Source organism: Aythya fuligula, chromosome 2 (genome assembly GCF_009819795.1).
Source record: "Aythya fuligula isolate bAytFul2 chromosome 2, bAytFul2.pri, whole genome shotgun sequence".
NCBI lineage: Eukaryota > Metazoa > Chordata > Aves > Anseriformes > Anatidae > Aythya > Aythya fuligula.
The window spans coordinates 92,230,953-92,255,463 of NC_045560.1; the positions used below are offsets into that span (position 1 = coordinate 92,230,953).

At 40.1% G+C, this 24,511-nt stretch overlaps 2 protein-coding genes across 2 annotated transcripts; both read right to left on the minus strand.

Annotated features, from left to right (window-relative positions):
- BAG1 (BAG cochaperone 1) lies at positions 1–16,072 on the minus strand. The gene is made up of 7 exons (XM_032182137.1): positions 16,018–16,072; positions 11,752–11,880; positions 11,514–11,596; positions 10,733–10,846; positions 10,059–10,166; positions 2,957–3,019; positions 1–559 (listed from the first exon to the last, which is right to left on the minus strand). The coding sequence occupies exons 1-7, from the start codon at positions 16,058–16,060 to the stop codon at positions 470–472; spliced, it is 630 nt and encodes a 209-aa protein (XP_032038028.1). The 5' UTR covers positions 16,061–16,072; the 3' UTR covers positions 1–469.
- A 152-nt stretch (positions 16,073–16,224) lies between these two features.
- On the minus strand, positions 16,225–24,286 carry CHMP5 (charged multivesicular body protein 5). The gene is made up of 8 exons (XM_032182920.1): positions 24,121–24,286; positions 20,842–20,946; positions 19,967–20,013; positions 19,066–19,159; positions 18,914–18,985; positions 17,750–17,858; positions 17,303–17,415; positions 16,225–16,816 (listed from the first exon to the last, which is right to left on the minus strand). The coding sequence occupies exons 1-8, from the start codon at positions 24,187–24,189 to the stop codon at positions 16,766–16,768; spliced, it is 660 nt and encodes a 219-aa protein (XP_032038811.1). The 5' UTR covers positions 24,190–24,286; the 3' UTR covers positions 16,225–16,765.
- Between the last annotated feature and the right edge of the window lie 225 nt (positions 24,287–24,511).

Consider the following 24,511-nt stretch of genomic DNA (forward strand, 5'->3'; position numbering starts at 1 on the left):
TTTTTTTTATTGCTCTGAACTGCCTACCAGTCCAACGTTGAACTTTCCTAGATGTTGTCTCAGTTTGCCTTTTCCCATCGAGCTGAAGCCCTAAAATTGCAACTTATGGCACTTGTATGGTTATAGACCTTCTTTGATTTGAGCTGTAATAAATTCAAAGACATCAGAAAATATTGCCCATCATTGCAAACGTTGTAACATAGTTAAGTAAACAATTGTCCATACGATACGTAACAATTCACCACAAAGATTACTTCTGCAATTCTTCAGGAAGGATTTTCTTTTCAAAATAATAGGTCTAACCAAGCGGCAAACAAGACAACCAGCAAGAAATGATTGACTAGTACCAGTCTAACAGACTGAGCTTTAAGAAAAAAAACAAGCTGAATATGTGCTCCAAAACAAAGAGCAAACTTTTCTTCTTGCTCACAGAGCAATTATGTTTCCTAATTATGTAGGGTAATGCTCCTCATTCCACCAGTGCCAAATTCTTTGACTGTAGCTTGTCCATTTCTTGTCCGATATTTCCTTCAATGGTATCACACTGGGCAAGAAAAGCCTGAGAAGAAGAAACAAACAAGTGTTAGCAGGGATGCAACTACAGCAATAGCAGGCTGCTTTATACGAACAGAAACTCAAGTTTCCATCATGAACATGAAGATGCCACTCTGATGACTGCCTTTGAGTTCAGTTCTGATATTGGTCTATTAACAATTTTGTTTACCTGGAATCCAAGAGAAACATAGTATTTGATAAAGCAACAAGGGGGCTGCCCATCCTTACCAGTCCTGCCACCGAACTACTTCAAAAGTTCATAATCAACATCAACAATCACAAAGGTTCAGACAAGTTAGTGATTTTACACTCCTTCCTAAAACACATGCTTCTGTAGCCACGGTTCTGTAACAATCCTACTCAGCCAAATCTAAAACAAGCCATCATTAAACCACGGATTCCTCTCTTTCTCAAGACTACAGGACAACATGAACCCTTGTCTTCACAGTAAACAGCCAGCATGCCTGTAAAGATAGAAGGCGTTTTTTCCCAAAAAGGGTACTCCACAGTACCTTAAGCATTTTTTACAACCTGCACACAAATTCTTACAAGTACAGCAACTTAAGTACACACACAGCACTTCAGAGCCAGCAGCCCCTGGTTACCTTGCCTGTGCTGTGCCCAGCAGAGTAAGCTTCCTACCTCCACCAATAAATCCTTTTAGACCAAGTTCAACATACTCACCACAGATTCTAAGCAGACTCTCCCATGATCTATAAATTTCTTGCACTCAGTTTTGCTACAACTGCACTAAACAAATATCCAGTTTGACTGTTAAGTAGTTACACATGTTAAAGTGATTAATAAACTTCCATCCCTCTGAAACATCAGTCTGTTGTATGAAGCAAATGTTTCTCAACCACACTCTTGGATCATTCTTCAACCAATCCCGAGCTGACATCGGCTCGTTTCTGTAATGACTTGAGGGATGAAAAAATTAAGGTGGTAACAACCAGCTTCTGGCTGTGAGTGTTTTCCTTCTGTCTTCCCATCTCTGGGAGATATGGGTGATTGCTAGCAACAGAACACAGTTAATAGTTCCACCTTGCTTTCATGAATACTTCAGAGTAATAAGCACAACTTGCCATCATTTCCTTGCTCTCAAAAAATAAATTATTTTTGAATAGTTTGGTCTTAAACCCCTTAGATTCTTTTGCAGTCCTCAAAGGGATCATAACGTACAGTTGCAGAACATTATGCCAATAAAAGTACATAGGTAATTCTGATCTCTGCTCAGCAGAGTCTGCTTTATGCTCTAACAGCAGTTCTTATACAAACCTGCACTTATTTCTGTAATAACTTCATCCAAGAGTGGAGTTCTAAGGTTTATGGCCATACCGCTTTTAGAAAGGTTTGCTATTTTGGGTTAGGCACACAGAATCAAAAGTGTTCAGAACCCCGTGAAACACAGCTACGCCAGCAAACCATCGTCATTTCAATTCACATTAACTGAACTTACCTCTGTAACCGAATACAAAGGGTTTTGTCCCTAAAACTATAACAAAAGACATTTCTAATATGAAGTACTTCTTGGCAAAGCTTCCTCTGAAATAGATGTCTAGTTAAAAAAAATTGGAAAACACTTATGTAAACTATTCAGTAAGGTCACAGTAAAATGCAAAACTTTTCAACTCATACCAAACCAAACCTTTCAATTCATACGTATGAATACAAGCACATTCACAAATATTTTTCAGGAGTCTAACTTATGACTGCTGCTAGCATAATACCCATCAGAAGAGTAATACAAGTGAGCATTACCATTCATTTATGGAATTTTGTTCTGGGGAGGAGGATTGGAGGATAAATTTCAGTATTAGGTAACAAACCTTCAGGCTAAGGCCCGTGAAGACACCTGGGTCTTTAAAAGCACCATAAGATGGCGAAAACAATTGGAAAACCCCAACCCCATCAGAGCTGCTCTTCTATACAGATTTTACTTCAGACTTACAATCTATAGAAAGTTGGCACACTGCAATAGCGAGCACATTTTCCAAAGAATAGTTCTTGCAAGGTGTTTCCTAGCTCCCATAGAATACACCTTTGTATCCTGGACTCGTTCATTACTTCCAACCACAGAGATACATGAAAGAAGGAATGATTTTTTTTTTCCTTTTTACAATTTATCAGAATTACTTTTCATCATCATTCAGCTAAAAGGCAAACAACTAACATAAACTACAAATCTAGTGTGAAAACAGCATGTACTATGCAATTCTGTATTTTTGTATGTTGCCTTATAAAGCTATTCAACACTACTCAGAGAGATGTCGTAAGACGTATCTGTGAAAGAACAAACAGCAAAAAATCTAAGCTATAAGCAGCTATCATTTGCAACAACTCTCAGGGCACAAGTGCCCAGCATTAATGGAGAAGGAAGAAAAAAAAGACGAAAACTCACCTGAACCCTTTTCACCAACCCTTTCTTTTTTAGTTTGCAATCACTGAAGTTCTCTGGCAGATTCTGCAATAAAACAAACAAATTGATGTAGCTTAATACTGAAGTGAACATACTAAACATAGAGCAGAATTTGGGTGTATGAACGATCTGAGCCCTCTTAACAGGCATCCTGGAAATGCCATACCTCTCAGTGATGATGATTACCCAAGAAAGAATTTAAAAGAAAGTCATAAATTCAAAAAACGATGAATACAGTAAGTAGATTGCAAACAGCTGACCCAGCAAATCTATACCATGTCTTTAGGTAACATAAAGCAATAGACTACAGACACTGCTTTTGTCATATGGTAACTCCTGCTGAGCATCACATTCATTTTTTTCAGAAGCTATGACTTCTTACAAACACTAACTCAAACACTCGCTATCATTAGAACTTATCAATAACACATGCATTGCTAGTCTGTTTAAGCATCATGTCTGATCTTCTTTGCAATCTCTTCACAGAAGGTAACAGATGTGAGGTGTTAAATGCTTACATTCCTTCTAATTTAATTCAAAATGTATGTCAACATAGCAATTGCTACAGGCTTTTTCCTTTTGGAGCGATGATAAATTGGAGGGTTGGTGAGGAAGCGTGCTCAGGTTTATGGTATATTCTTGAAAGGAGCAAAACACCTCTACAGATTCTTAGCTAGAAACCTTATGCTCCTATTCTGCGAGAAAGAAGTACCTTTGAAAGTAAGTTATCAGGTTAACTCCAGGAATCTGTCATTCACAAGGTAAATTCTCCTACAGAAGCCCGTTCTTTGTGTGTTACTTTCTTCATTTATGTAATACCACTTTACTTCCTTTGTATTTATGGCACAAGATAGGTTCACAACCTGTTACTGTATTTTCAACAATCATCTAAAATGACAACTCCTTTAAACTACCAGCATAAGACTTTTAAATGGTTCATTTTAAAAAACTACACTGCTATTCACAAAGTATTTTCTAGCACTGTGTACTACAATAAGCCCTTGCTCACTGCAACGTGCTAAATCTGCATGTCTCCTCCCGCACGACGTTGTGGAAAGATTCTATTACGTGCTTCCTTTCAGAAACTGGATGCTCCAAAGACATTGGAAAACATTTGAAAAGTTAGTTTAAAGCTGTGGGTGACTACTCTTCAAACACCAGTTCTAGTTCACAAATAAAAATGAAGGCCTTTGAACTATTTATAGCTGTCTCAGGAAAAAAAACAGTTAGAAAATATTACAAGGTTGTATAAAGTATCGTAAGGGATCTTAGACATATGACCCTGCAACTCCATATAAAAAAAATCCCACTTTTCTCTTTGTTTTCAACAACACAATTCACTTTTAAAAAGAAAAAAAAAAATCACAAGAAACATTTAACATAAAGAGCATATTTGATGCATACTTTGACCCCATATATGTAATAGCCTGAAAGAACAAAGACCAGTTAGACATAATTACTAATAGCTGACTTTCAACAGAAAATGAAGATGTTATCACACTGTCACAGAGATTCTTCTATGCCTTGAAGTTTTTCACAACTTGGAATTTCTTAATAATCGAAGTCAAAATGAAATTATGCACTAGCTCAGTTACATTCCCTTTGCTGAGCACTAATCTCGTGCTTTCTGAAAGACTATGGCCTGTGCAAGTATTCCTACCAACTGAAATAGCAAGTTAACAATTTTCGATCATCAGAATAGGCCCAAGTTAGCTTTCAGTAGCAGACAGAGAATTCCACCTGGGCTTATCACGCAATCTGTTTCAAAAAACAGATATTGGTAACTGGAGGAACCTTTAAAATCTGAGTGTATAGAAGATATTTGGACTATTTATATTTTTGACAACATTTTTCAAAACTGTTCTTAATTGTATCTGTGCATACAAACTCCTATATTTACGTACATACTTTCATAATTGTGGGTTTTTTTTGTTGTTGTTGTTTGTTTGTTTGTTTTTTTTGTCTTGTCAAGCCCTTCACAGAGACTTGGAAGTAGTAGACGTAAATGTACTAACTCATAAAGCTGCTTAAAAGGCGTTTTGCAATCAAATTAGTAAAGTTTACAAATTTTAACATCAAATTAAATCTCACAGTCTCTCTGTTTTACCTTAGTCAGCTTACGTCTCCTCTCCAGGAATACGTTGTCCAACTATTCAGGGTTTAACAGGTGAAGCTGGCAATAAACCTTAAGTCACAATAACATTTCAATATTTAATTAAAATCAAGTTTAATTTAAAAATTTAAAAAGTAGCAGCTTAATCTTAGACAGTGCTTATGCAAAACTTTTGCCAAATCTACATTTCCAGTGCTACCATTGCTTGCAGGGCAGTATTTTGGGTTAGTATAAAGCTTCCTACTGCACAGCATGTTCTTAAAAATGCCTGTTTGAGTCTTTCAGTCCTTGGTCTGTATGGTCTTAAACTTTCGAAAGCTGATTGCAGTGCTGGCTTCAACCCAGCACAGGTTCTTCATCCCATTCACCCGGAGAGGGACTTGGGCTCTGCTCATCTCCCACCTGACACTCCCAAAATAGAGAATTTCTTAACCACATCTCTCAGACAGTTCTCCCCGTGTGGCCACATGGAAAGGACACACTGTCAATGCACACATTACACCCACAAAGTTTCATCTTTTGTACGTGCAACACTCACGCTTTACAAAAGATTCTTCAACCAACCACCCTTTACACTGCAATAAATCCATGTTTGTGCACTTTCCTATCTCTACATCCTCCCTATTCTCTCTTTTTAACTAAGGACCCAGCATTTCTCTCTCCTGAGCGCTGCTTCTTACAAAACACAGTCTCTCTCCCCATTTTTTGCCTTCTCCCAGCCTGTCTCCCAAGAAAACAACTCCCTTTGCCGAAGAACATCACCTCAGCTCTACACAACTCCCCTTTGCTCCAGAAGCACTTCCAATAACAATTTTATAGGCTAGTATATAACCACCACATCTTTGCTCTCCTCTTCGGTTTCTCATTTGCCAAATTAGAGAGCCCAGAAGGAAATATCTGATGCCAAAAAACACTTTACAGCAGTGTAATCAATCAATACACAAAACAAATGCTAGTTAAAATTTATCACTTATGGCTGTCACAGTAGAACCAAAGTGACACCATTCTTGAGAGAGAGAGGGAAGGAAGGAAAGGAAATCTCCAACGCTAGCAGTCATTAGCAATAATAGCTAGAACCCTTCTGATTTTCTGTTACCGAATTGCTTAAAAATAATTTTTTAAAAGAATTACCACACATCACCAATGCTAATCAGTTGCAAATAAGGATTTTTGTTAGAGAGAATGCCAGCAATGTTTTTTTTTTCCTTAATTTCTTTTAAAACCCCAAAACAATACACTGTATTTCAGTAGGTTATTATTATTATAATTTATCATTAAATAAATTGGTAAATTAGGTAAGCACATCATGTTGACACTGCAACACCTTAGCAGCTTCTTTAGAAGTAACTGTTAAATGTCATGCTTCTGATTCATACTAAAAGATTTAAGCATTATCATCATGAAAAGCTTATCCAATGTTTGTTTATCCAAACACATGAGAAGATTTAGTAGTAAGTTCTTATCGCTCCAAGAGTAAGTGACAGAACTTTACAGAAGCTGGGGAATTGTTTGCTAACAGCACGTTAGTTTCAGAGTATTTCCTTCTTTTAATCCTCAAAACATCAATTTAGTATTGGCAGTGACAAGGAGATAGTGGAAAAAAGCTTCTTCAGAACAGCACAGTAATTTAAGTATTACAGAGGAATTGTAATCCAAAAATTCCTCAAGGGGGATGGGCCACCTAAATACAACTTTGAGTAACTAACATTATCCATGTCCTCAGTACAAACACATTCAGTCCGACAGAAGATTTGCCGTTAATTTATGCAAGCAAAATGAGTGACTTGTATTTCAGAACAGAAAGATTTTTTCTGTTTTCAGAGCACTATGTTCTCTGCAATGTCATCTTTCCAGATTCCACATCTGCCATTTAATAAGGAATCGTGAGAACAAAGTACTCACTCAGATTGCAGTATTCATTTTTTATTTTTTAAGAACTGTGATTAAGTCAAGCATTTTCTATGTTCTGCTTGCAGAGATTTGCAGTAAGTATTGTGATTTGACTTTTACTCCTTGACCAAACGCTTTAGCTGCTGAAATAAATGCATTGCTGTTGATGCACACAGATAAATCTTCAACTGCTGAACACACCTGAATTAGTATTCCTCTTGGAAAAAAAAAAAATCAAAAAAATGTGGCTTATAGAAAGGCCCAACTGCTTCAGAGCCTTCAAAAATATGTTCAGATACTTACAAGATCCATCCGCCTGTTCTGTAGAAGCAGTAGCTGTTTTAAACGAATGTTTACTGTTAAGATGTTTAAGTTACAGCTACTCTACCCAGAGGCATCCCTTCAAGACTGCACTTACACTCTTTTGGCGCTGATGACACCATATTTTTTCTCACTCCCATACTGTATGACTGCCACTTCCTAACTGTGCACTTTTAAATTCATATTTCATAAAGAAATGGAGCCTGGTAAAAAGAAGTATTAGTTCCAAACTAAGCTTGTCTAATTAAAGAGCCTACATCCTAACAGTAAGAGGGCAACACCCCTAGAATACAGAAAACAACATGCAGGCTTCCTCAGCCTTAGCTCTCTGTAATCACACAAACCTCATTTTGTATTGAAGTAGATTGCTTGGATCAATCAAAAACCTGTATGATGGCCAAGACAATTTAAAGAACTTTCACAACAATTCTGCCAAGGAAAGAAAACTGCAACATTTACCAAGTGAGTTGCTGGTCTGCTTCCTTTCTACAGTTTATCCATGCTTCTGTGTTACCAGAAAATAGTTCACTCAATCTCCGTTTCTTTTTGTTGTTTTGTTTTAAATACCACATAAAACAATTCTGAGATACAGATAAACTACTTCTGGGAAGCTTGACACTTTTCTGCTTTGAATTTCTGTTTATCATTTTTAACCATGCCCCTTCCCCTCAGTGGAGCCCATTTATTATCCATATCTCATTACCATTTTGTGCTGCTACCTCTGCATGCTGCACAACTACCGTAAAGCTAAGGAATACTTCACAAAGTTGGTAGCCTGATGTGCTGTAGGATTAGTACACTGAATGGCTGCATTTTATGGAAAGGTTCCATTCAACCATACTTATCTGCAAGATTTCACAGCAGTTTCTCAGAAGTTCAGTTTTCATGACCAAAAACACTGTCTTTGTATGCTAACACAAATAAATACAAAGTTTGGTATGTATAACATAGCTTCATTCACTGCTGTGAAAAGCCTCACTTGTATTTCTTGCTTTAAAAATGTGATGGTTATCAATGCCATACGCTCTTATAGGTTCTTCACTAGAAGTAACAAACAACTATTACAAATATGAAAAGCTATCAGTCATAATTAGTTTTAGCTCTGGCTGTTCAGCTCAAATAAAACTGAGGAACAGGGACTCCACTAATTCCTAAACTTAAAGATGTCTGTAAGACTTCTAAAATCTTGTACTAAACCTGGAAACCCAAAATACTCTAGATAATACAGGACGAGGGATAAAATGATAGATAATAGCACACTTTCTATTTAAGCCAGGGAAGAAATACGAAAATCAAAAGTTAACAGAGGAAATTTAGTTTGGGTTAACTAGGAAGCAGTGAAGAGGATTTTTCGAGGCTGCCTGCCTCCTCCCAGAACTATAAACCAAGTGCTGACTTTCTTCTAAATAGGACATAGTACCAAAAATTGAAGGGCTCAGGTATATGCGTTAATCCCATCCACATGAAAGAGATGTTAAAATAGCAATAATCTGATGACAACACATAGTAAATCTGCTACTTCAAACAGGGAATCAGTTATATGAAGCCTACGTTTTACAGCAACATATTTTCCTTTATATGAGGCAGAAATGGAAATTGAAATAAGAATTTAAAATACTCAGTATATTATAATTAAAATTAAAAAATATATTTAAGAACTGTTAACTAAAACAACCAGCAAAGGCTAATTTATCCACTCAAAAGGAACAATATGAAAGAAGAAACTTAAGTTGACGAGCTCTACAAAAATCCTAGGAACATCCATGTTGTATAGCATCTGCAGACAGCCAATTCTAATTATTACTCCATGGTTTGCTGCAGAGTTTTTTCAAAACATCTGGCCATTCAAATTCCTTTGGTTCACCAGCTATAGGCATTTGCATGGAATCTTTCTGATATAAACCCATAAAGTGTCACTGCAAAGGCATGCAAAACTACAGAAAAGCAGCCTTGTTTTTCTTTAGAGCAGAAGGTTATGATTGTGATACGCGAAAGAATGATATAATGAAGTTGCAGACAGTGACCCAGCAAGCACGAAAACAGAATAACAAAATACCCCAGCTGTCACAATCTTCCATACATCTCTGCACAAATTCCTCATTCTCACCTAGCTTTCAGTTCCTGCACGATACAGGCAGACACACTGTACTCTGGGAAGATGCTGTAAGGTTATGATCCATTAATGACTGTGAAGCACTTGGACACACCTTGGATTCACTTTGGATACACATTCCAAAGAAAGAATTTAGTCCTCAATATGCAGGCGCCTTGAACTAAAGTACTGTCAGTCCGTATACAACTGACCAGAAAATTATTCAGTCTTCACAACCGCCTTCTCCTTATGCAATATAGCAAACAGTGTGCTTGAGATGTTTTGTTTTTTTTTCCAGACCTTTACTGTTACCATGAAGTTTAATGTTAAAGTTTGCCAAGACAAACTAAAAGGGTAAAACTTAAGTAAAGGATACCCAATTTCATGTAGTCTTAGCAGGCTGCTGCCTCAAATGAAGCTCTTCTGTAGAATGGGGATGCATACACAGGCATTAATGTCACCATTTAGAAACAGATGTTGCCAAGTAGACTTTTGGAGACATACAGGGGCAAGAGCTGGATATTAAGAAAAGAATGAGCAAACCAATTAACTAGTTTTCAAAGCCAAAATAAATTTGTTAGCATTTTAAAGTATTAAATAAATTAGAAGAAATATATCTTCCTAAAATTCTGTTGGGATTCGATCCTTTTCTGCTGTTATTTACTTACAATGGCATCAATCTGCTCTAGGATCTTCATGAACTGCTCTGCAGTTCCTTTTATCCTCTTGTCAAGCTGTTTTAGAGCTTCTGCTTGCAGATCCTTTGCCAAAAATCCCTGGTAAGGAAAAAAGGGCAGGAAAAACAAAATTCCACACCTTACTGAATGATCAGCTTGGAAAAAACATCTCTCAACATGCCACATCAAAACAAGACCTACTATTTTGGTAGTTTCAAGTACAAAGGGGACTCCAATCTTAATCTTTATTCAATTACTCTGCACAATCAAGGAAGCCTAGCAGATCTTACTCGTTAAGAGATTAAACAAAATTCAAAGTAAGAGGTATTCTTCTTTGAGCTTTGGTATAATCCTTTCTGTTTTTCTAGATCTACAAAATATCATTTATTCAATATGCAACAATATTTACCTTTTTACAGTGCCATACGTTTCTCCATTTTGGAAACTCAAAAATGGCATTTGAAATTCAGAAAAAAAATATTCTATGATAAAATATTTTTACAATTATATTATTATTCAACAGCTAAGAGGGACAGCCTATTACTTACTACACAAAACGTTTAGAAGATTGTGTATGGTTTTTTGTTGTTGTTTGTTTTTATTATTTAAATATATACCTACAAAACAGTTTTGTAAAGATATAAAACGACAAAAATCCGGCATACCTTCTGGATACTTGTGAACTCTTTATTAACTTCCTCTAACTTATTAGCTATTTGCTCCACTGACTTCTCCAGATCTTTTAACTTCTTTAATTCAGCCTCTTCTTCTGGACTGTTCTGTGTATTGAAAAGGAAAATATCCACAACTACTGAACAAAGAGTCACTATGCAGCTGAAGAGCAGGAACAGTGGTGAGAGAGACATAAAGGCTTTTGTTGACTTAAACCACGTACTGCACTGTGGTTTTCCTTTTCATATTTTAGTGCCTATCAAATAAACTTTTCTCCAAGCTTACTAACAAATACAGTTAAAGTGGCAATGTATATAAACACATTAAAGGATACAAATTTGAAGTGAAAAACAAAAGTGCAAACAGTTTTTCCCTTGTTATTTTACTATTTTGTAAGTAGAGGTAACTTGGTATCAGCTGATACAACCTCATACTCCACTTGGCAAAGCCAGTCACAAGTCATTTCACTAGAAATAACTCAGCAGGATCAGTAGCAACAGCTTTTTTTTTCCCCCCACCAGAAAAATAGGAGGTTCAGGGAGGTTCAGGAGCAATCAGAAGTAACATTAGGCAGAAGTCTGTCAATAATGTAATTTCAGAAATGTAGAGCTGTACAAGCTGCAGACTTATTTGCAGTATAATGTGAGAATGAACTCAGCTTTGTGGGCAGGTGAACAAGATTAGTTTTATGCTGTAAGCAGTGTCTGTGTTCAGAGGCTGAATAACAGGAAATAGGATAATGCACAAACAATGCAATTCTGAAATAACACCAACCCTTTTTCCAATCAACATGACTTTGCAACCGTTTTTAACACCAAGTGCTGACAATGGTTGTTCCAATTCTTTCAGAGACTTTCCTAAACAGAAAGGGAGAGAGGGAAAAAATAGTTAAAATAATATTAATTACAGTTAGTGGCATAAGAACGTCTTTTTAAAGACATTCAAAACACGGACACCTGAAAGCTACTACAATGAAACATCTGTAAGAAACGCTGACAGATTTACAAGTTACCTTTGTATATAAGTTTCTGAAAAGGAACTGGGACACCAGTGACTTGTTCAATAAGTAGAGCCATGTCTTGTAGTGTAGGTTCACTATCTTCCTGTGGTGAAGCAACCTGAATACTGTGTTTTTCATTGCCTAACAAAAAACAAAACAAAACAAATGAGAACAAAAAAAGAGTAATACTTACCATTACCTGGAAAATATCAAAATATCATAGGGAATCAGTTTCTAATAATTGTTTCCATTAACACAGAAAACTCTCAAGTCAGCGACTCCCTCGTATAATCTTAATTTTAAATGACAGAATTCACAGAATCATCTAGGTTGGAAAAGACTTTCAAGATCCAGCCATCTACCTGACCTACCAAGTCCCAGCAGTAAACCATGCCCCTTAATGCCACAACTACCACTATTCTCTTCCAACTTTCTGATGTATTTTCTTCCTTTTAGAGTGACTTACTTCTGCTGAAAACCTTCTTTTCCTTTCTAATAACCCGAAGAGTTGGGTCAGGAGCATCCTACCAGCATAATGATCCTGCTATGCATTATTCTCCATTTCTTTTTAACAGAGCATATGACCTAGACAACCCAAAAGCTAAAGCATGAAAGTCCACAACTTTATGATCTGTTTCACTTCCTAGTTATAGGAACTTCCAATGGTGTAAGTCTTGGGGAATATGAAACAATTTATGCTACCTTTGTTCCCCAGTCCTAATACACGTGAAGCAAGTTCTCATAGTCCAAAGACTACTTCTGCCCAAAATATTGCTGATAAGCAGCCTTAGCCGTCTTGAGAAGTCTCATCCAGACTTGAGAAGTCTGTGGTGATTTTACCCAGATGGGCAGTTGAACTCCACCACAGCCACTCTCTCACTCCCCATCCTCAAAGGAAAATGGGGAGAAAATATGATGAAAATGGCTCAAGGGTAGAGATAAGGACATGGAGAACACTCAATAATTATCGTCATGAGTAAAACAGACTCAGCACACGGAGATTAATAAAATGTATTGCCAATTACTATCAAACTAGAGAAGTGAGAAACAAAAAGCAAACTATAACCACATTCCCCCAACCACCCTCTTCTACCTCCGTTCCCACAAGCAGTGCAAGAGAATGGGGGCTGCGGTCAGTCCCTGACTGATGCTTGCTCTCTGCCGCTCCTTCACGGTCCCTCCCTGCCCCTGCTCCCCGTGGGGTCCCTCCCACGGGATGCCGTCCTTCCCCAGCTGATCCCACACGGGCTGCCCACAGGCAGCAGCTCCTCAAGCACTGCTCCCACACGGCTCCGTCCCACAGGGTCCATCCATCCATCCATCCATCCATCCCCCAAGAGCAAACTGCTCCAGCACGGGTCCCCCGTGGCTGGGCGGCAGCTCCCCCCAGAGCCTCTGCTCCTGCGGGAGCTCCTCTCCACGGGCCGCAGCCTCCTCCAGGCCACATCCACCTGCTCCACCGGGGGCTCCTCCACCCACGGGGGGGCTGCAGCGTGGACATCTGCTCCATGGGGCACCCATGGGCTGCAGGGGGACAGCCTGCTCCACCAGGGGCCTCTCCCTGCACAGCCCGCAGGGGAACTGCTGCTGCCTGCCTGGTTCCCTTTTGGGGCCGTCTGGAGCTGGCTCTGCTCTGACATGGGGCAGCTGCTGGGCTCTGCTCACAGAGGCCGCCCCTGCAGTCCCCCTGCTACCAAACCCTTGCCATTCAAACCCAATACACTGTCACCTTCCGCTAATGGTTCCTCCTACTCAACCTCCCTAAAATTACTTGCATGCAAACAGCAGGAATTTCTTAGAAGAAAAGAATATGTCAATTAATCTCTGCATCGCAACTGATCCATAACCTCTGCTCCCACACATTTAAGGTCTGTCAATCTGAAAGCACCCACAGGAATCAGCCACCACTGGCTCCAAGGGAAATTAATTTCTTTAGTTCACAGGAAGAGAAAGCTCCGGAACAAATACCAGAAGGAAAACTATTCTTACACCACTAATTTTTAAGCACATTAATCTTTTGCAAAGCAGAGTGCTAGAAACATCAATTTTAAAATGTTCCCGTCCGCCACAGTCACATGACAAGCTATGCTGAGGCCATAAAAGCTTGCAAACTCCCAACAGCATTTTTAAATGGTTTTAACATCAAAATAACACTATACCAACTCTCCCTGATACATTTGCCATAAACAGACCTTCCCAATTTGCCCAGTTAAAAAGAGAAAACAGTAACAACAATAAAAAAAGAAAATTTCAGTCCTAACCTTGGTGTATTTCAAAAGGTTGTTTTGAGACACAGAAGAAAGAAAAAAATAAAAAAAATAAAAAAAAAATAAAAAAATTAAAAAAACAGCAAATGGAGAGGAGAATAGCTGAAGTTTGCCTAATAATAGAAACTGCTTTAACAACAAATTCTGAGCACCACTTTGGGCAGACTGTAGCACAAGATATCTTGGCTTATCCATGATATCAGTAAGTGAAAATACTAATTTAAAATAATGACTACTGTAAATCTCCAAAATCTTTTAAAAAACAGCATCAATTCAATGTCTTGCAGATTGTGAAGTGATGCATGTGGATCTGCTGTTGCTCCTTCCTAACCTTTATTTCCATCTTTCCCGACATTCACCCTCGCACACATACAACTTTAATAAAAATGCCTGTGCAAAGTAGTAACAGCACCTGACAGCAACCAGAAAATGAAGTCCAAGATAAAGTGTGCCTACTGTTTGTTAATTATTAATAGCAAAGTAATTACTAGGTAATAACTGGAAAGATAGAAACACACTCAGATAAGGCTGTTGGTGAGCCTCCCAGATCAAATGGAGCTCTCTGAAGGCATCAGTGAGCATAGGAATCATGATGATCCAAACAGATTACTCCACAAAGTGCCTCACCACCAAAAATTCTTAGATAAAACTGCCAAGTGATAAAGGAAACATTTGCACAAAATAATGGGTCAAGCATAACAGTTCAAAAACAGGAATGAGCAAATGAAAATAAGCAACAAGCTCTAAAGGTGGAAAGAATGGCACCGACATTGTGCAAAAAGGACAGGAGCAGAGCTCACTGTCTAATGACTAGAAAGTAACCCATAAATAACTTTCTAGTTCTGTGAACAAAACCACTGATGAAAACACCACTGATTTTATATTCTGCTATTCTCAGTGTTCCTCCTACTGCCTAACCTCAATCCAATTCATTAACCACAGTATTTTGAAGGAGTCCAGGCTACCGTTACCTTTTTGCAGTCAACTTCTATGTGTATTTGCAGAGTCAATCACACCTTCCTTTCCACTTTCACCTCCCCCCTCCTAATTCTTTTCTCCAGAAAAAAATGTTCAGTTGTTCCAGCATGCCTTTGAGTAACGTTTCACCAGATCAGCACCCAATTGCTGATCACAAAATTACAGCATAGCCGAGGCTGGCAGGGACCTCTGGAGATCATCTGGTCCAAACCCCCTGCTGAGCAGGATCACCTAGAGCACTGTGCGGGATGGCATCCAGGTGGGGTTTGAATATCTCCAGAGAAGGAGACCCCACAGCCTCTCTGGGCAGCCTGTCCCAGTGCTCCGTCACCCTCCCAGCACAGAAGTGCCCTCATATTGAGCCGGAACCTCCTGTGCTCCAGTTTGTGCCCGTTGCCTCTCGTCCTGTCGCTGGGCACCACTGAACAGAGCCCGGCTCCATGCTCTCCACACCCTCCCCTCAGACATTTATACACATGGATGAGGTCTCCCCTCAGTCTTTTCTTTCTGAAGCCAAACAGCCCCAGCTCCCTCAGCCACGTCCCCTCATCATCCCAGGAGCCCTCCTCTGGACTCGCCCCAGTAGCTCCATGTCCCTCTTGTACTGGGGACCCCAGAACTGGGCACAACGACCCCTTTCTCTCTAACATCCACTCTTTTCTTTTGCAATCTCGCCTTTTCCCAACCAAAACCTCTTCAGTTTTCGCAGGAAATAAGACGAGGGTCCCGCGGGCAGCACCTGCCTTCACACGCCGCGCTGCCCACCACAAGCCCTGCCACCCGCTCCCACAGCACCCTCCCGCTGCACCCGCACCACCCCACCGATACGGAAAACAACGGTAAATAACGGAAAATAACGGAAAGACCCTTTTTTTTTTTTTTAATCCCTTTTCTGTTGGAGCCGCTCGGGTGACCCAGGTGGACGGAGAGGAAGACGCGGCCGGCCGAGGCGGCCCCCTGGCTCCGGTTCCATCTCCGTCTCCAGCCCCCATCCCGCCCGCCCGGCGCCCCCCCGGCAGCCCGCGGCCCTTACTGTAGGTGACGGTGACCGTAACGGCGGCCCCGGGCGCCGCCATCTCGCAACCGCCTGCCGGGGCGCGCGGCCGGCGCGTCACTTCCGCCCTGCGAGGGCCGGGGAGGCGCCATGTTCCGCCGGGCGGGCCCCGCCGCCATTTTGTGCCGGCGGTTGGGCGGGGCGGGGGCGGGGTAACGGCGGCACCAAAGACGCCACACAAAGGGGTCGGCTGCTCCAAGTGATTTTATGTCAATAAAAGAATACATCAAGTTAACGAGAACCCTATTTGTGTTACAGCGTCGAAGGTTACAAGTTACGATAGCATAAAAGTCTCAAGGCTGAAGTAGTTTAAAAACGTTTTCGGTTCTTTTTATCAAATAAGCGTTAAGGGAGCTATTTTACACAGAGAAAGCGGCAACATACAGCCTTAGTTTCACGAAGTCAGAACAGAACTCAGCAATGAACAGCCACCACTATTCTTCATGTACGACTTTGTCCATGAGACACGGGAAACCAAAATCTATCAGACCGACTGCTTCCACTGAAGGAAGCTGTGCCAAGTTTTTCCATTAATAGAAAAGTCAGTAGTAGAACAGCTTTCTTCAAAGAAAGACCACCACCAGCCAGCCATATTGCATTCTAGGGTGTAGTGATATTAAGGTTACACTGGAAGGACAAGTTCTCCAGGATTTTCAAAAATAATAATAATAATCTTAATTTGATTTGTAAAGTGTAGTTCATTATATCCATTGTGCTTTTGGAACGTTTATGTTGCAGGAATCTTTGGCAATCCAAATTCATCCACCAATACGCCATCCTGTAAGAAGGAAAGGAAGATGAACAGGTTAACAATTCCCAACCCACCAAAACATACTGCAAAAGTTTTCCTACAGTGTTAACTGAGACACATCTGAAATTGTCAACACCGCTGGAATCAAAGTAAGAGCACCAGTGTTGTTCCTCAATAAGCTATACTAAAGTCCCAAATGCAAATATACAGAAGATTTTCTTCTATTTTTAAGAATAACTACAGTAACAGCTGTAATGGTATGCTTAAGTTCTACTTTCTAACTGATGTTAGACAGCAGTTCCAAAATGCCATTTTAGCTCCTTAAAATGTATTATATGCATTATATATACGCAGCATCTAAAACACGCTAGATATTAAACAATATTTCTACCGAAAATATTATGGATTACAAAATATCAAGGATTCCTAATCAAGTTTCACTTCGTGAAACTACATAAATTTGATTAACTCAAAAAATATACATAATTTGCTTCTAAGGAGCAAAGGACTCACTTTGTTTTTTGTGTCAACAGGAGTGCCCTCTGGGATTGCTGGAGCAGAGGCAGCTTCATCTAAGTAGGAATTGTCTTCATCAGCCAAAAGCTCATCACCCAGCGCATCCAGTTCTGAAATTCAATTAATTTGGTTGAAAAATTATGCAAGGAATTCCTTTTGCAAAAGAAGAGTTGTTCTTAAAGAGAAACAGGATTCATACTGAATGCTTACACTCATACTGACATTCCTTACTTAGCCAGCCATCAGGAATACACAAAGACTTGCATGCGTGCAAACGCACACAAAGAAAACGTTCTTTTCTTCACTGATACCATAAATATTTCTTTCATAATTGTCTGATATTTTTCTTACTGCACTTAAAAGAAATGCAGCTTTTAAGTTTAAAAGAGTGGTGTGGCCAATGAAACTAAAATATGACTCTACTTCCCTCTCCATTTTCCTTACCTGCTTCCAAGTCATCTTCATCAATCTCTGGTGTTCCGTAGCTACGACTCAGTGCTTCCTGGACTTCATTGGCTTCTTCCATCATGTCCTCCAACTGATCTTGTATATCCTGAAGCAACACAAAATTTCAACTGGTCCACATTTAATAGTTTCAGATGAATTTATCAGATCTTAGTCAATTGTTTAATAATTCCAGCATACAAGACACTCCCTTTTTTTTTTTTTTATCATTTTTTTGAAGCAGCATTCATACAAGTCAAGACACATGCATTCAGTACTATAGCTTGGTCTTAATTGCTATTAAAATTCTAATAAATACTGTATCAGGCAGAAAAAGAGGAACCTAGCAAGAACATCTCTGCAAAACCTTGTTTTTCTGTTTTTCTTGAGGGGTCAGGGAGGAGGACATGACATGACAGTGAATATTCTTCAGGGTGAACTGAAAGTCTGCAATAACCTACCCAGAGCTCAGCATTATCTTGAGCAGCAGGAGAGAATAAATCTAAGGACTAGCCTAAGTTATGCCACAGCAAAATTGAGAAGATACTTTGGCATGACTTAGGTGCAAGTAAGGAGGAGATACATATATATAAACAGCCCAGGAAAGAACTTGGAGGAATTCAGCAATGGCATTTGATAAGAGTTTAAGTGCAGCATACTTGAAAATATTTAGAAGTTCTTATGTTTTTAAACAGCATTTTAAACAGCATTTTCTGAAGACAGGGCCAAGCCTTGCACACCTTTTGAAAGCGTTTAATTTATGTCTATTTACTTTTTAAGTCAAGCACTACCATAAAGTAGGGGGAGCAAAGGACTAATGTGCATGTAAGGGTAGCAACATGGAGGGGGTGAAAGGAGGCCAAAGAAGCCATAGCAGGAAGTATTCACTAACATTTATGCTGCAGTGCAGAGGAAGGGAACATAGAGATTAAAGATTAGCCCAGCAAGGAAACACCGATAAGTATAACAACGCCAACAACTGATTGTGCAGTACCAGAGAAAGAAGGAAAGAATTAAGATGATGGTCCCATGAAGGGAAGAAAAAAAGAGTCAAACATAAACCAAAGCAAAGTTACATAGTTACAAATCATCATGAAGTTACACAGTTACAAATCATCACTATTTTAGTGCACTGCTTCTCTCCTTTAAACTATAGAAGCTCACCTCTATTTGATCAATTTTGACTTGCTTGTAAGCTTTCTTCATTTCTTTCACTCCCAGTTTCATTGCATCAACCTAGAATAGAGTGAAACACCATGCTTGCATCTGATGTAACACACACAAATTAAACGAACGTGAGATTAATATCCTGGTACCGTTGTCTTTGTATCTTTCAGTGCCTGAATGGTGTAATTCGCTTGTTCCATATTAAAAGACTGCTGTGATAGATTATCCCGCTGCTGTTCATACCTGTTAAAAACAACGCAAATAACAGCTTTAAAACACCAGTATTTATAGTCACAAAAGAAAATCTTTTTTTTTTAAAACTTGAAAAATCAGAAGTAGTTATCTGCTGACAAGCACAGTTGTTCTGTTTTCTTTATTATTATAAACAATCACAAAATAGTTTCACAGAAATCTGACCATTACACATTTCCATGTATTTAAAGCTGAAAAATCTACTCCTAATTAAGCTTCTGTTTTAACTAATGTTGATACCATATTTGTCTAGGCTTATGCTGCAGGTGAGGCGCTTTTATGATATCATAAAAGTTTTAAAAGATGATATCATAAAAGTTTCAGTCACTGTAAGGTAGAGATACGTGCCATTGCTTACTGATGGTGTAAGCAGAATGGAAGCAATGCAGGTTATCCAAATCACAGTGGCTCTGCACTGCAGTTTGGCTGAGTAGTGGTGGGCATGGGGTGGAAAAAGGAAACTTTCATCTAACCAAAAAAAAAAAAAAAAAAAAAGACTTTAAAAAATAAAATAATACATCTCTTAGAAAATAAGTTCACGAGCCAAGCATAGCTTTAGTGATGGGCAGATTTAGGTCAGCTTGTCCCCATTCAACTTCATATACTAACATACAAATTAGGCTGAAATATGCTGACACTGGATCTGTAATACGCTTCTGAAGGGCTGGCTAGCTTGTTCAGCATTTCTCTTTTAAGAATGCTCAGAAACAAGAGTACTGGAAAGAAAAATGGAAGTCCAACACGCTCCTTCAACAAAACAGCCTCATTACCCCCAGACTGAAACAGGTTTAAACTTACATTCGCTTCTGCTTTAACACTCTCAACGCTTTCTGCTTTACGGTATTCTGGAAGACACAATATTAATACCTTAGGAAAAGTATTTGACTGTACACTGCGTTATAGTGTTTAAACTTTAATGTATTGGATTTAAACTTTCCAAAACAGTCACCAGCTACTAATGCACACTGCAACAAAAGTCACGTCCAGTGTTCATCCTGCATTAATGATTAACAAAATAGGCCTGTGTGTAATGCTGCTAATAACAAATACTTTCCAAATTTCCAGCTCTTGATCTTTTTCATAAGCAGAATATAAAGTCCAATTTAAGTATCAGAACTACCTTTCATCCACATATCTTAACGGCCAGCATGAAGTAATATTGCAAAAGGTACTTTAACGATACAAATAATATTAGGTGTGTTTATCACTAAACAAACATTTGACATGTTTATTATTGGGTACTGTGTAATTTATACATTACAAAAATTTATACCTTACAAAACTGGGCTTTCCTAACCCTTCTCTGAATATCACAGATCTTTTCCTTTTGGCAGGTGAACAGAATGGCCTCTCCACCAGACTTAATTCAGGTAACAAAAGGAAGAAGGGAGGCATGCAAGCTACTGCTGATCGGTGGAGTTATAAGAAATAGCTCTACACTTGTAAGAAATAAAAGAAAACAAATAAGAAATTAAAAAAAATAAATAAGGCATTGTTCAAAGACACATTTAAGAGATGCTTCAGAATAAAAATAAACCTGCAGGATCTTATATCCCATTAGTAAGGCAAGATGCATTTCTAACAACCTGAAGAACTGGCTCCATCACCACCATTACGTGACAAGGGGTGCGAGTCAAATCCTCTCACGCTTAAATCCCACAGAAGGCTGTTACCTTTGCAGGTCCCTCTCTCATCTTCTTCATTTGATCCTTATACTTCACTAGTTCAGCATCGAGCCTCGCGATTTTCTTGTCTATCGACTCAGCTCTGCTATCCACCTGTAACAGACGACAGGAAAACCAAGCGCATTTATTAGCATTTTATTCAGGTATTGGACAGCAAAAAGAACACCCTTATCCTGAATATGCCTCTAAACAAGATATTTTTTCCCCTTTTACAAACAGCTTAAATTTTGTTAAGGATCTGAAGGCAGAAACACCTCCTACAAGGAGCACAAGAAGCGCCGTAAGGTTTCAGCAAGCTCTGCCATTGTAACACATTCTCCTCATTTTGAGATGCTCTCTTGGACACCCAGTCAGCTCACAATGCCTGCCTGCGGGGCAGGCACTCTGAAATCTTACCGCATTTTTGCCCCCAACCCCAAGGGTAACTCCCTAAGAGACCTCCAGCAGCCAATCCTAGCAGTCCCGGTGCACTGTGTGTGACAGATCTCTCCTTGAAGAAATATTCTCAGCCTACTGCATGAGGGTTAAAGATGATTATCACATAACCGAGCACGGCCATAGATGCTTCTAACAGCACGCACAACTTCACAGCAAGGCCGGCCTCCTCAGCGTCAACCACCACAGCACTTCCCCGTGCACAGCAAATAAAGCTCATTAACTTTTCCTTCCAAGAAACCTCCCAAGGGATTTGAATATAATCACATTCCAATTATAACGTGAGACCAATCAGTGAAAATCTACAACTCTGACTTGCTATCAGTGTGTTTAAACACATATAATAATGCAGATCTTCATTTTTGTGTCCTGATGATCCTTTTAAACCTCTGTTCATATTTGCCAGAGGCATCCCAAGCAGGCAAAGAGACAAAGTCTCCACTCTTTAAGAGATTAAAGTGCCTAGGCACATCTAGCATTGAAAAGTTTTTATTCAGGTTCTATTATACCAAATATTTTAATCTTAAACAAGCAAATAAGCCATCTGAGAGTTTTAAAATCTTGCAGTTTCAAAGCCTTCTCAAGATCTTCACCAGCTAAAAACATCTCTGAGACCAGCCTCCTGTGCAGGGGAAACTCAGTTATTGAGGTAAGAGTCTGCAGCGATTCTTTCAGTCAGTACAAGCAGGAATGGAGGCAGATTCTCCTAGATAAAGAACTACACAGGACAAAAGCTTCTAAAAATAAGCTGAGTATCATGCATGTACAGCCTTTCTGCTTTTGTAAAATCAGGTACAGTGTGCTGGCATCTCCGCTTCTAAGTCCAGAAACAAGGGGAGCAGGAGGGGCACCCAATCCAAGCGAAAAAAAAAAAAAAAAAAAGTGATTGTGGTATCCCAAATCCCTACTAAGCAAAATAGCAGCTCATTTCAGTAAGAATAAAATAGCATAAAAATCTGAATTTTAATATTAATGTCCCAACTATCATTCCTGTGTTCAAGGCTGTTTCCTTCCTACTTCTCCATTAATTTGGAGCCTGTTTGTCAAAGAAGAAAAAGTAAAAAGAATGCCCACGCCACATTTCCTGATGCAGCCTTCCTCCTGCCAGCCTCATGACAGCTTTGAGTCACCCGACTGCTACGGCAGCAAGAACAAAAACCTCTGCCCCTTTTAGTGCATCACTGAGGCAGGCACAGCAAGAGAGCGAGCAGAAACTGGAAAGGGGGAGCGAGGAACATATCCATGGAGTGTAAGTGGGGAGACAGGAGGGCATCACGCAGCCAGCTGGCAGACTGGGCAGTAACAGGACATGAAAGAGAAGTAGGGAGAAGTCCTTCCTGAGTTTCAGTGTTCCATATTTTGTTTTCAGCCAAAATACTGTTTAGTCTGCTCCTTGAGTTCAGAAGTTTTCAACCATTTGGGTGTCTCAATGTTTGATGTTTGTCTCTTGATTCTTATGTTTGTTCTCTCACCACAATGAAGTACACTGTACACAGACTAGCTTGGGTTCAGCCACGCTACTCTTGCATAGGCAGCAAAGAACATCCCAACGGTAAGCACAACCACTGCCTAACCCTTGTCTTTGTTCTTTTTCTTTTTAAAATTAGCATTCAGTGACAGGGTAAGGGATCTTACAAAGTAGTTCAACTCTTTGAAAAGGTGCAAGGAAACATATCTAACTGCCAGCAAGCCAGAAATGACATCACTTGAGTCTCCAACTCACACTATGCTTTTCAATAGTAACTCAAATGCAATTTAACAAAAAAAAAAATAATCTATTTATCCTCTTGTAGGACCTGTGCTTTGCTTACTGAAGATTTAAATATTGTGGAGAAAGTGAAAATAGAGTACGTCTTTCGCAGATCAGATGGATCTCTTCATGGAAATGAACAAGACAAGCTCAGTCCCAGACTTGGAACAGGAGCTGTGTTTCTCCTCTTGCTTACAAAAATACACAGAACAGTCTTCAGTTTAGCTCCATCCACAGAAAGTAAGTTGTCAGAACAAGTTAAAAAGCTAAGATGAGCTCAGTAATGATGCAGTGGTTTGGCTCACAGACTTCCTCATACCAAACACTGTGCTCAGAGCCAACACAGAGCAGATGACCAACACGGGCTCTTGACTTCATATCTTAAAAAACACTCTGCAACTCAGAGTTACCATGGTTGCCAAGTCATCACGTGTATGAAATAAACCTGAAACCCTGCTTCTCCTGATGCCTTGTACAGTCACATTTTCAGAGAACGTAAATACAACCAACTAGAAAACAAAATCAAAACCATGTGGAGTTCCTTGTGGTTCCTTGCCAACCACGCTTTTTTGGTAAACAATCCTAAATTCCTGGTGCTGGCGATCTAAGTAGCTGTTCAAATTACGCTTTTATTAAGTCTGAAAGTCCACTGGGGTTGAACAAGCTCCTGGTGGAGGACAGCCAGGACTCAGGATGGGAGCAGGCTGCTGTCAGGGACAACAAGACTTCCTGGTCCCCAGTTTACGTTTTCCATTTTGGCAATATCCGTGTAGATGGTAGTACCTCAGACGGCTGTGGGAGCTGTGGCCACCTACTGAAGCGTCCACTGCTAACAATGGGGAAGCCAACCCTGATTTTTGACCGAGTGCCTCACTGGCTGTTCAAACCACACAGGTTTGGAGCCACGTTTGGGTTCGGATACTGCTAGAAAGCAACGCCGATTCTTAGCCACTAAGACAATATCCTGTGACAAACATTAACTTCGGTAGAAGCCGATTTTCCACAGCAGCTTTTTTTCCACAGCAGCTCCTGCCCGCCCCCAGCTCCCCCCCAGCCCAGCCCAGCCCCCCGCCCTCCCTGACCGTGCCGATGCAGTCGGTGAGGCTGGGCGGCGGCGCCTTGGGCTTGGCCTTGCCGAAGAAGCGGTTCATGGCGGTTGGGGCGGTTGGGGCTCAGCAACGGCCGCGGCGATCCCGACCCCGGGCTTGATCCCGATCCTGATCGGGCCGGCCCGGAAGCACAACGCGCTCACGGCGCATGCGCACGCGGAAGTACAGGCAGAGCAGCGCGCCCTCGCTTCCGCCAGTCCTCCAGGAGGAAGAGCTGCGATTGGCCGCGCGGAGGGCGGGAGGCGCTGCCCGCAGCGGCCTTAAAGGGGCAGTGCCCCGCAAAGATTGGGCAGCTAACTCCCGTCAGGGGGTGCCCCCATCACCAATCCCTTGGGGTTGTGCCCTCACCGCGCGCCCAGATGTG